The following is a 12,905-nucleotide window of genomic DNA, read 5'->3' on the forward strand; positions in this document are numbered from 1 at the left end:
TTCACCCCTGCGTTCTCCAATATTATGGGAAAAATTCACACAGGTGTGCTACTTCACTTTACTGCAAATATCTGCCTCCAGCATCAGCTGGGATCTCATGGTTATTTGGAAAATCATTTTTGTCTTTAGTCTTCTCCTTCTTGTACTTTCTATGGTAGATATAAGCATTTAACATTTTTTTTCTCTAGGCCTCTGCCCTAGCACCTCCAAGCCACAACTTTACTGGTTAAGAAACCAGAGGTCTTAGAATGTGTTTCCTTCAACCTCCCTTACAATTTACCTCTAGTAGAATCCATCTTCTATGCATTCATCAGAATAGTAAATAATAATGTGATTCATCATTTATTGAGTATTTGCCATGTGCCAAACACTGTGCTGAGTACTTTATATACAATAATTAACTTAGATCCCACAATAACCTTACAAGATAAGCACTGGTAGTATTTTTTACAATGACAAGTGAATCTCAGGGGAACTAAGTAACTTGTCCAAAGTCTGTAGCTTATTACTCACTGAAAACAGATTTAAATCCAGCTCTGTCTATCACTATGTCACCCTGCCTCTCAAAAGTGTTCTAATGCCTATCCTAAGACCTCCACTTCTGCACAGGGATACTACATTCATAAATTATTTTCACTACTTTATCTTTCTTTCTTTCCTAACCCAGTACTGAGAAAAGGTACCTCAATTGCTATATTTAAGTGGTGTTGGGAAAACTGGACAGCCACAAGCAAAAGAATAAATCTTATACCATATACAAAATTAACTCAAAATGGATTAAAAACTTGAACAGAAGACCTGAAATCATAACACTCCTAGAAGAAAACATAGGCAGTAAACTCCTTGAGATAGGTCTTGGAGATAAATTTTGAATCTGAGAACAAAAGTAAAAGCAACAAAAGCAAAAATAAATAAGCGGGACTATATCACACTAAAAAGCTTTTGCACAACAAAGGAAACCATCAACAAAATGAAAAGGCAACCTACCGAATGGGAGAAAATATTTGCAAATCACATATTTGATAAGGGGTTAATATCCAAAATATATAAAGATTTCATACAAACTCAATAGCAAAAAAACAAACAATCTGATTAAAAAATGAGCAGAGCACCTGAATAGACATTTTTTCCAAAGAAGACATTCAGATGGCCAACAGGTACATGAAAAGATGCTCAAAATCACTAATCATCAAGAAAATGCAAATCAAAACCACAATGAGATATCACCTCACACCTGTTAGGATGGCTATCATCAAAATGACAAGAGATAACAACTGTTGGTGAGGATGTGGAGAAAAGGGAACCCTTGTGCATTGTTGGTAGGATTGTGAAATGGTACAGCCACTGTGGAAAACAGTATGGAGGTTCCTCAAAAAATTAAAAATAGAACTACCATAAGATCCAGCAATTTTACTTCTGCATATTTATCTGAAGAAAATGAAAACACTAATTCAAAAAGATACGTATATCTGTATTCCCATGTTCATTGCAGCATTATTTACAATAGCCAAGATTTGGAAACAACCTAATTGTCCAACATTTATGGATGAATTGATAAAGAAAATGTGGTATATATACACACAATGGAATATTATTCAGTCATAAAAAAAGTGAAATCTTGCCATTTGCAACATGGATGGACCTCGAAGGCACTATGCTACATGAAATAAGACAGACAGATATAGACAAACACTGTATGAGCTTTCTTATATGTGGAATCTAAGAAAAAAAAAAGCAAAATAAAAAAGCAAATGAACAAAAACCCAAGCTCATATATACAGAGAACAGACTAGGGGTTTCCAGACGTGGTGGGTGGGGGATGGGGGAAATGGGTAAACTCTCTTTTTAGTTTAAATAAATTGCTTAATTTTTAAAATTAATAAAATAAATACATAAAAATAAATTGTGATACTTGGATTAAAAACATGACTCATGTAACTTACATGTTTTCACTTAAAAACAGATTTTTAATAAAAGCAGATATATATTTCTATATTGGTTACATTAATAAAATTCCTTAACAAAATGTAAATAGATAATTTAGATCTTAAAGCTATGTGGGGCTGAAAGATAAACTGACTTCCATTGAGCTTCCAGGAAAAACTCAAGATATCAGGTTATGCTGGTAACAAGTTATCATCTCTCGCTTTCTGTTCTTCTACAGAGTGGAAAAGAAAGATGAAGTTCTTGCCTCTTCAATTTTTCAGTAATTTCTCACTTTTTCGGAGATTCATTCCTTCAGAGGTAGAAAGTGGTTTAGCAACATGTGCAGACACAGCTAATATTTTAAAGAAATGTGTCCTCTCTTTAATTGTCCTGACAAACATACACCCTAACTGCCTTCACTGAGTTTTCTCACATGACTTTTAACAACACTTCATCAGCCTAAGTCTTCAACAGCTTCGATTTATTGTGCTGCTTACATATATAAGTTTAATTCCCTACATCCACATAGCAGCAAACCCTTCTTCTTCAGCTGTTAAGAATTAACTTCAATACTTTAAGCACCATGCTAACACACCAGAGTCTGTCTTGTGGAATATTTTCTCTCCAGCACCTATACAGAGTATAGGGAAATTCTATTAAAATTTAAAACCCTGGAAGGGTTACATGAATCTGTTGTTTTGAATACCATGAAGTATATCAAAATCCAGAGCCCATAATATCTTTAAGCTTTAACATAAGATCAGTTTGTTTTACAATATTAGGTTTGAAAATATTTTAAAGCAGTTTTTAAAACATTTTTCTCATCTCTTTTGATTCAAAGTAAGCCAAATAATGATCATAAATAATTTGTGTATTTTAAGTTTTACATATATAACATTTTTATACAAATAAACCTGTACCTTTAAAGACTGAGTTTTCTTTCATTCAGATTAGAATGTAGCTACCTAAACCCCAAAAGGATGTTAGTTATATTTGCAACTCATAAACAGTTTGTCAATCACTGATACAATTCAAAAACTCCATGCATATTTATTGCTGCATTCATTTTTAAACAAATATTGCAAAATATTACACACAGTGTGAGCAATGTCACCTAAATGCTAAAACACCCTGTAAATATCAATTCTTAATGGTAGATTCCTTGTCTATCATTAAAATAAATATCAGCTTCTTGTCCACTTTCAATTTTGCTGAATGCCATCATATAAATTAGCTATAATGATTCAAAATACCCTATACTTTTTCTATCATTTCTCAATTTTTCTTCCATCCCCTACATAGTCATAATTTATTTGAAAATTAGATGTAAGAACTATTTACAGACCTCCATCCATCTTTCTGGAGATAACTGAAGGCTCCATCAACAACACTTGCAAAGAACTGCCCTCCAGTGATGAAGAGGGTATTAATGGTGACTAATCGACCTCTTAAATTGGGGGGTGAGACCTCAGCGATGTACACTGGCACTGTCATAGAAGCAATGCCTATAAAGGAACAATAAAAAGTAAACATTAGACATTTATTCAAGATTTCTGTTGTTATAGATATTAAGACAGATTAAGACATACACACACATATACAGGCTTAGTTTTCTACTTTAAATAAAGGTTTACCACATATTTAAAGATTTTATTTATAAGTAGTGACTACTGCAGATAAGATGTGAGATACCAATCTCTGAGTATCATTTTTCATATTATCACTTGAAAGCCTACGAACGAAAGTACCCCTAGAGATCTCAGATAACTTTAGAATGCCTGTCAGTATGCTTTATAACTTTTTGAAGACTAAAAATAGAAAAATGCTCTCTAGATAGAATATAATTATTGAAATATTGTTGGTCCATATGGAAATGTAATCAGACAATGGTGAGAATAAAAAATTATCCCCAAATACATATTAACTACTCAAAGTCATCATTTCCAGTAGACACACCAAAACTCTTAACTGGTTTACTAATTAGATGTCTATACATTAAATCACCTTACTCAACTGGCTAGATGTACATTTCAGAAACCGCTTACAATGGATAGTACCTTGGGAATTTACAGTCTTCAAAAACAGATGATCTTAACCATAAAATAGATGGTTTTGTGGATAACGTGTATTTGGTTATAAATGCTTTAAACTTTTTTCTATATAAAATTAATACAGCATAATCTATGGTAGCAATTCTCAAACTTCACTGATCAATAGAATCACTTCTGTGGCTTTTTTTAAAAATGAAGATGCTACAGATTCAATGCAATCCCTATCAAACTACCAATGGCATTTTTCACAGAAATAGAACAAAAAAATTCACAATTTGCATGGAAACACAAAAGACCCCAAATGGCCAAAGCAATCTTAAGAAAGAAAAACGGAGCTGGAGGAATCAGGCTCCCTGACTTCAGACTATACTACAAAGCTACAGTAATCAAGACAGTATGGTACTGGCACAAAAACAGAAATATAGATCAATGGAACAAGATAGAAAGCCCAGAGATAAACCCATGCACATATGGTCACCTTATCTTTGATGAAGGAGGCAAGAGTATACAATGGAGAAAAGACAGCCTCTTCAATAAGTGGTGCTGGGAAAACTGGACAGCTACATGTAAAAGAATGAAATTAGAACACTCCTTAACACCATACACAAAAATAAACTCAAAATGGATTAAAGAGCTAAATGTAAGGACAGACACTATAAAACTCTTAGAGGAAAACATAGACAAAACACTCTATGACATAAATCACAGCAAGATCCTTTCTGACCCACCTCCTAGAGAAATGGAAATAAAAACAAAAATAAACAAGTGGGACCTAATGAAACTTAAAAGCTTTTGCACAGCAAAGGAAACCTTAAACAAGATGAAAAGACAACCCTCAGAATGGGAGAAAATATTTGCAAATGAAGTAAGTGACAAAGGATTAGTCTCCAAAATATACAAGCAGCTCATGCAGCTCAATATCAAAAAAACAAACAACCCAATCCAAAAATGGGCAGAAGACATAAACAGACATTTCTCCAAAGAAGATATACAGATTGCCAACATACACGTGAAAGGATGCTCAACATCACTAATCATTAGAGAAATGCAAATCAAAACTACAAGGAGGTATCCCCTCACACCAGTTAGAATGGCTATCATCAAAAAATCTACAAGCAATAAATGCTGGAGAGGGTGTGGAGAAAAGGGAACCCTTTTGCACTGTTGGTGGGAATGTAAATTGATATATCCACTATGGAGAACAGCATGGAGGTTCCTTAAAAAACTACAAATAGAGCTACCATACGACCCAGCAATCCCACTACTGGGCATATGCTCTGAGAAAAACATAACTGAAAAAGAGTCATTTACCACAATGTTCACTGCAGCACTATTTACAATAGCCAGGACATGGAAGCAACCTAAGTGTCCATCGACAGATGAATGGATAAAGAAGATGTGGCACATATATACAATGGAATACTACTCAGCCATAAAAAGAAATGAAATTGAGTTATTTGTAGTGAGGTGGATGAACCTAGAGAGTGTTATACATAATGAAGTCAGTCAGAAGGAGAAAAACAAATACCATATGCTAACACATATATATGGAATCTAAAAAAAAAAAATGGTTCTGAAGAACCTAGGGGCAGGACAGGAATAAAGACATAGACGTAGAGAATGGACTTGAGGACGCGGGGAGAGGGAAGGGTAAGCTGAGATGAAGTGAGAGAGTGGCATGGACATATACACACTACAAATTATATTATATAGAAATGTAAAATAGATCGTTAATGGGAAGCAGCTGAATAGCACAGGGAGATCAATTCGGTGTTTTGTGTCCACCTAGATGGGTGGGATAGGGAGGGTGGGAGGGAGGGAGATGCAAGAGGGAGGAGATATGGGGATATATGTATATATATATATAGCTGATTCACTTTGTTATGCAGCAGAAAGTAACACACCATTGTAAAGCAATTATACTCCAATAAAGATGTTTATAAATAAATAAATAAATAAATAAATAAGTAAATAAATAAAAATAAAATGAAGATGCATTCACCTCACCCACCCAAATCTATTAAGCAGAAAACTACAGAGGTGGGAGATGAGCCTGTCTTTTAAAAGTCCTCCAGGTGATCCTGATGCTCAACACATATTTAAAAAACTACATACAGTTCTATGGTATACAACTTTGAGCCAATCCTAAATTATTTCTTAAGAGAAAATCTTTGCCCTGCTGGTCATATCTAGCTCACTTCCCAGTGGCACTACCAATTTCCAGATATGTCTGGTTATTTAACATAAATCTAACATCTAATCAACAGTCAGCAAAAGCATAGTGAAAAAAATTAAGGCTTATCTAATGTAATTTAATCTTTTTATATTTGTAGATACTATAAACAGATACCCAGTTTAAACAAGAACATCAATGGGCTGCATAATAGACCCATGTAGAGTTGTTTTTTAATGAATTGATCTTTACGATGTCAAAAAATAGCCTGCTGCTATTGAAGGTATCAGCACTAAGAAATCCTGTGGCTGTGTTTTCTGTACAAGGGCTGAAAAGTTGCCATTTACTATTTACCACATTCCGACAAAGGAGAAACTCCTCTCTAGTCTCAGCAGCTGCAACAGTTGTGTTTCTCAAAAACTGACTTGTGTTTGTTTATGGGCACTATAAATCACATAGCCGTCTTTTATCTCCCTTTTTATGTAGAAGTCAGAGAGGCACACCTCTACCAAGTGTTTTGGACTTCATGGTATTTATTCTGTGAACTAGATTCCTTCCTGATGCCACAATCATCTCCAATTTCATCTATTTTAAATATTTTTTGCTATATATTTATTTGCTTTGTTCAAAGGTAGAACAAATAAACAGATCAAGATTTATTTAAATAGTACATATATCTACTTCTGGAATATTCACTGTATTGTTGTAAAACTACTGGTAAGCAGTTATTGAGTTTGCACACAAGTCAGACCATTAAGTCTCAGAACTATATACTCTGTATTTTCTACCAATGTTATTTGCTACTGTAGTGCTTGTCGGTATATGGTGATGGTGAAAAAAATCATATGATTTTATGAGTTTCATAAAATAATAAGCAAATGTTAGTAGACAAACTATGAATAGTCGTTATAAATGAATCATCACCTAAACTGCTGAAAGTTTCCATCTGACTGCTAATCAATTTAATAGCACAGACTACTCTAAATCGACTTTCATTTAACTTGGAAAGAGGAAACATTAGCTGCAAATGTTGACCTGTTAACTGTATATTCTTTTTAGTTCTTTTATGATTAGAACATCTCAACAAACTTTCAAAATCAGGTAACAGTAACTGATTAGATTTCTTTTTCTGCTTTGGTCTGGCTGTAATTCAGCTGCTCTCTTTAGCCAGAGATTTTTACTCAGCCACCTAGCAGGGGACTTGAGCATGGGAAATCAGCACTGTAGTTTTAGGCAGCACAAGCTTTTCACAAAGCCCTTAGATTTTACTTGATAGCAAACGCAGAGATGTCCTCAGGCCCTTATAAATGTTGATTATTAAAAATAAATACCAGAACATTGAAAAGTAAATGGCAAATGGAAAAGACTAAAAAACTATAAAAACACTCACTGGATTTAGAGCTGGAAAGAATCCCAAAAGATCTGTCCAAGTGCTCACACTGACTTAATGCTGTTACAATTGCCTACATACCATTAGATATTACAGATGGACTGATTCTTTTATTTAATCGTCAGAACATCCCTATAAAGGACATATAATTATCCCCACTTTATAGAGAAGGACCTTACCCCAGATCATACAGGTAAGTAGAAACAGAATTTGAATCAGACAAAGATTCCAGAACTCAATTTTGAAAGCACTATGACTATAGTGACTGTCCCACAGAGGGGGGTAGGCTCCGGAAACAGTGGGTTTAAATTCCAGCCTTGCCACTTACCAGCCAGTTAAGTCTGGACAACTTATTTAACCTTTCTGGGTCTCTAGTTCATTTATAAATTGGAAGAATAAAGGTAACTCCTTCATAGGAGTTGAGATGATTCAATAAGTTAGTAGCGTGAAAGAACTTAAAATTGTGCCTAGCATACAGAAAATAATCAATAATGTCAGCAGTTATTTTTATTATTACAGTACCTCTACTTATGAGTATGCCAACTTATTTGATTCAGTGTGACCTTGTTAGGTGCTGGGATTATCAAGATGAGAAGTAAACAAAAATACTGCCCTTGCTATAAAGGAAGCCACATACAGCCCTACTCACAAAAGCATGCAATCAAATAATTTCAAAATACCATGGTAAGGGATACAGTGCAGCTACACATTGGTTTCTATTTTGAGGTGCTGACAATGATTAGGTGGTAGCTAGGAAGGACTGGGAAGACAATTCTGCAAAGAGCACGAGCTTAAAAAATATGAAATCACATTTTCTCAGGGGTAAACAGAGAGTGAAGCAGAATATGTATGGAGATGAGAGACAGATGAAGTCCAAATCATGGAAGAAGTATCCTTTAATCAGCAAGTGTTCAACTAATACTTGATCTGAGCTGGGCACTGTGCTAAACACGAGGGATGAAGTGCTACAGGAGAGAGCACTTCATCCCTCGTGGAGCTTAGGGTCTACTGTGCAAAATGTGTGGGAACAAGTAATCAGATTTCAAGAGCAATGGGTCTCATCAAAGGGACTAGGCCCAGCCTGAGGAGTCAGAGAAACCTTGGATGAGGAGGTTGGGGGGCAGGGCGGAGGGTCAGGAGGGTGAAAGATACTTGAGACAACCAGACCAGCTTAGACAAAGGCCTTGAGGCAGGAAGAAATGCATCCTGTTGAGGAAGGGACTATTCTTAGAGACATAAGCAGAGACCAACCAGAGAATACAGGATCTTCGAGGCCATTATTAAGGGCTTGGTACTCAGAAACCTTTGAACAGTGTAAAGGAGGAAAAGGCATGATCAGATTCATGTTTTTAAAGGATCATTCTGGTTGGAGTAGGGAAAACAGATTGCTGGGGAACAAGGAGTTCAGTGGCAGCAGTAGATATGGAGTAAAATGGAGAGACTCTAGAAGTATATATTCAGTATCGAGGCTGAAGAGAACGTGAATGGAACTGTGAAGGAGAGGAAAAATTTGAGGATGACGTGCAGATGTCCAGAATAAGCAACTAGAAGCACGATAGATACTTTGTATGAAGATATTAGAGGAGAAGCAAATTTGTGTGGAAGATAGTAAGGTCAAGTTTTAGACAGGCTGAGTCACAGGTGCTCTGTGAAATATACAAGTAGAGGACAAGTAGAACACTCCACAAGTACGCTGGGAATATAGATCATTTACATGTAAATGTTCCCAGCCTCCTCTTTTCTCCTACCCAAATAAGAGCCTTTGCCAAACTAACCTTTCCTTCCTCTCTCATCCTCAAGGGAGAATCCGGTGTTTGCCGCCTAGTTCTTGGGCTGTTATAATGCTAGGCAAAAAAGGATGGAGAAGAAAACATGGGCCAAAGATCTGGCTTGTGAGAAGTTCAAATGAAAAAAGACTGCAGGGAGTTGTGAGTGAGAGTCTCAGGCTCAGTATGGAAAAATGGGAGCCCATAACACAGGGACTGACTGAGGTTTGACTGGGGGCGGGAGTGGATAAAAGATTTTTTGAAATATTGCTGAATTATAACCTCCATACTATTATATTCTTTGAGACTCAAGTAAGGAGTATTATTACTATTTAATTACTTTTAGTTGCTGGACTGTATTTCTTTAAATGCAATTCCAAACTGAGACTGGACTGGGCCCAGTGGAGTCTGGGAGTTATACAAATACCTGGAGCTCAAAAGATGGTTCTGTGTGGATGGTACATATAACGGAAACCATGGGAAGGATGAGATTTCCCAGAAATGGAACCCGAGAAGAATGCCTAGAACTGAGTCCTGAAAAATTCCAATATTTAAGAAGGAAGAAAGAAAAGAAGTGACCAGCAAGCATCTACCTTACCCTTGAATACTATGTTATTTTCTACAATCTTTTTATGTTACCATTTTGTATTTCATGTAAGGTCATCCTTTCAATAGGTAGGTGGGACAGGTATCATTCACTATCCCCTTAGGAAAGGTAAAGAACCCCAGCCTCAGAGGCAGACAATAAGAAGTTTTCAGAAAGTCCCATAGCAAGTTAACATCAAAGTGGATCTCATAGACTCACATCCCCTAATCTTTGTAATGTGTCACTGGAAGACGGACTGCCGTGCCTCTGTTTCAAATGTGACCCTTTGGAAATTTCTCAGGAACATTTTATTTTTGGCCCTATTACCTTAGTGAGCACGTATGAACTTCAAGGGGCAGAAGAGTCTGATCTCTTCCCTGCTCCTACTACCTGCTATGTGACTTACTGCCAGCAGGTGTCATGTTAAAGAGCTCAGATGAATTAGTAAGAAAAATGAGAACTGAATGTGATTAACTGTATAATTTAAAGCTAGACAAGTTTAAAGTCTCCTTTCATAAAACTGCCTTATGAAAATGGAGAACTATAAAAGAATGCCGATGATCAGGACGAGTAGTAGTAGGCTCCATGTTCACTACTCACATTTGTCCAATATGCAAATGTTAAGCACAGGCCCTGTTAACACACTTTGCTGTCAATAAAACAACCTGGGAAGCCATCATTTGTGGATTTCTAAACATGATGTCTACTCTGGAAAAACCTTCAACATTAAGGCTATGTCACCCCAAAATCTCATTTCCACTTTGGGGAAACAACAAAGCTCACTATTCTTATGAGGACAGTTAAGTAATATTGTATGAGATCCTGCAAATTAAGAACTAAGTGCTTCACAAATGGATGTAATTAATGATATTTAAAGTTTAGGAGTATTCTACAAAGAGCTTTTGATTTCTGCCCTATTCAAATTACTAATTATATAAAATAACTATCTCATAAAGAAAGAACAAATTCTTAATTATCCATACCAAACTCATGAATTGAAATTAACATAAAGAATGTAGTGGTACAACTTCTTGTTAATAGCTTATTAGAGTAAATACAACCACAAAAACCTGCATTGGTATTGTTTCTGAATATTTTTTAAAAGTTTGATTTCTAACAAAATAAAGAGGTCTACATCAATGAAAGCTCATTATCATGTTTAGCTTGAGGAGCCTCACCAGAAAACAGTACCTCAGGTACTACAGCGCAACCCAATTCACACATTCTCATACTGCCAAGCTGATTCACCATAAATGGCGCCAAGCTGATTCACCATAAATGGAACAAAATGCTCTTGAGCTCAAAAGTTGGCTTTCAAAATCTGCTGGAAGCCCTTTTAAAGCCCTGAGTCAGAAGTATAAATAATTTCATAACCAAATAGCATTAGAAAATCCTGTTGTGATGGGTAAATTCCCATGAATCACAGCAGCCTCTCAGCATGATAAGGCAGGCAGCAACTAATTAGCTTCTTAGAAGCACATGAAGCTACCTTTTAATAATAATGCTTCTTGAACAAGAATGATTATGAGGTCCTAATTTCATTTTGTAAATTATTTCTCTATGATCTCTAAAGAAAAATTTTAATAAAATTAATCTGACCAAACAAACAGTATCCCTCACTGTAGTTGCTTCAGTTTGGCTCTCCTGCCCAGGGCTGGTATGTCTGCATTCTTCTAAATAATCAAGTATCTACATTTACCAGATTATTAACACCTTAGAATCCAGTTTTTGTTTTTGTTTCTTTTCTGAAAAATAAGGCTTAAGTCACATAAAAACTGCTGGGCAACTTCAAAGAGCAGTAAGCCCCAAAGTGATGAAAATATATACAACACCAAGTGCCTGTAACAGAAGAGCCAGGTTATGAGGAAGATTCTATGTATGGGGATAACTAGCAGAGTTCATGTTCTACAGCATTAAAAACCTCCTAACAGGGCATTACAAACATATCACCATCATTTCAACTCAGTAAAGTCTCTCACAACCTAAATGCCTCCTTCCTTTTTTATTACTTGAGAATATTCTGTTGATCTGCCAATGTCCTTTTTTACTGGTAACATCTCAGTAGAGGCTGTATCACATTGTTTCTCAAAGCAGGACTACAAGCCCTTTAATGGAATGTTCATATCTCATGTATCTTCTGAACTATAATTGGTCTACGTGTCAAGCACAGACCTAGGCTTAACGGTTGTCGCTTCATACTATAGGATGCATACACAAAACCATATCCTTTTAAGTTAGTCTTAATAGATTGGTTTTATACTAAATATATTATTTATTAGGGAAAATTTGGAAACTACAAGTAAGAAGTAAGGTAATTAAAAATCCCCTTTAAGCACACCACCCGTAGATAACCACTATTAAAATTTGGTTATAACTTGCAGTGTTTTTTCCATAAGTCTTTAAAGGTAACTTTAACTCATTATACTGCAAATATATTCATTCTAACTATTCTTTTCCATTAAGGAGTTTCAAACTTCTTACATAAGCTAGGCAGGTACCATAAATATAGAAGCTGACTGAGCATAACATATAAGGTATAAAGCTGCTTACATAACAACTAAGGTACAATACACTATAGGACAATGAAAACAGCCAAACAAAACACACCCCTATGTAGCCATATACAACACTCTTGATACTGGTTTAGCACCCTTATAGTACAAAATCATTTTAAGTAACAGTATAACATTCCAACATTCAGATAAGGTGAAAAAAGAAGTGTTCCTGGAACACACAGATGTAACCAAGGAAGGAAAATAACAGAGAAGGAAAAAATTTCTTTATGGGGAGAGATAGCAAATATAGAAATTACTAGATATGTAAGAAATTTCTTACAATAGAGTTTCAAGGTTATAAGAGAAAGACAGCTGTATGCAATGCTACAAAAGCAGAAGCAGTATGCTTTTACACCTGACAAATGGAATGCACAAAGATTAATAAGAAATCAATACCTTTTCATCAAGGCAGTGAATTTAGCAGACAGCAATGTAAGTGGTGCTTTGTCATATTTAGC

At 35.6% G+C, this 12,905-nt stretch overlaps 1 protein-coding gene across 2 annotated transcripts in view; it reads right to left on the reverse strand.

The window, feature by feature from the left end:
• Window positions 1-12,905, reverse strand: part of SLC2A13 (solute carrier family 2 member 13) — a 462,624-nt gene that overhangs the window by 374,895 nt on the left and 74,824 nt on the right. For both annotated transcript variants that reach the window (XM_082635385.1, XM_082635384.1), the window contains exon 2: window positions 3,272-3,431. In XM_082635385.1, the coding sequence (XP_082491511.1) occupies window positions 3,272-3,431 (160 nt within the window). The remainder of the gene's footprint in view (window positions 1-3,271; window positions 3,432-12,905) is intronic.

This window comes from Mesoplodon mirus, assembly GCF_964341445.2.
Source record: "Mesoplodon mirus genome assembly, chromosome: 11".
In the NCBI taxonomy this organism is placed as follows: Eukaryota; Metazoa; Chordata; class Mammalia; order Artiodactyla; family Ziphiidae; genus Mesoplodon; species Mesoplodon mirus.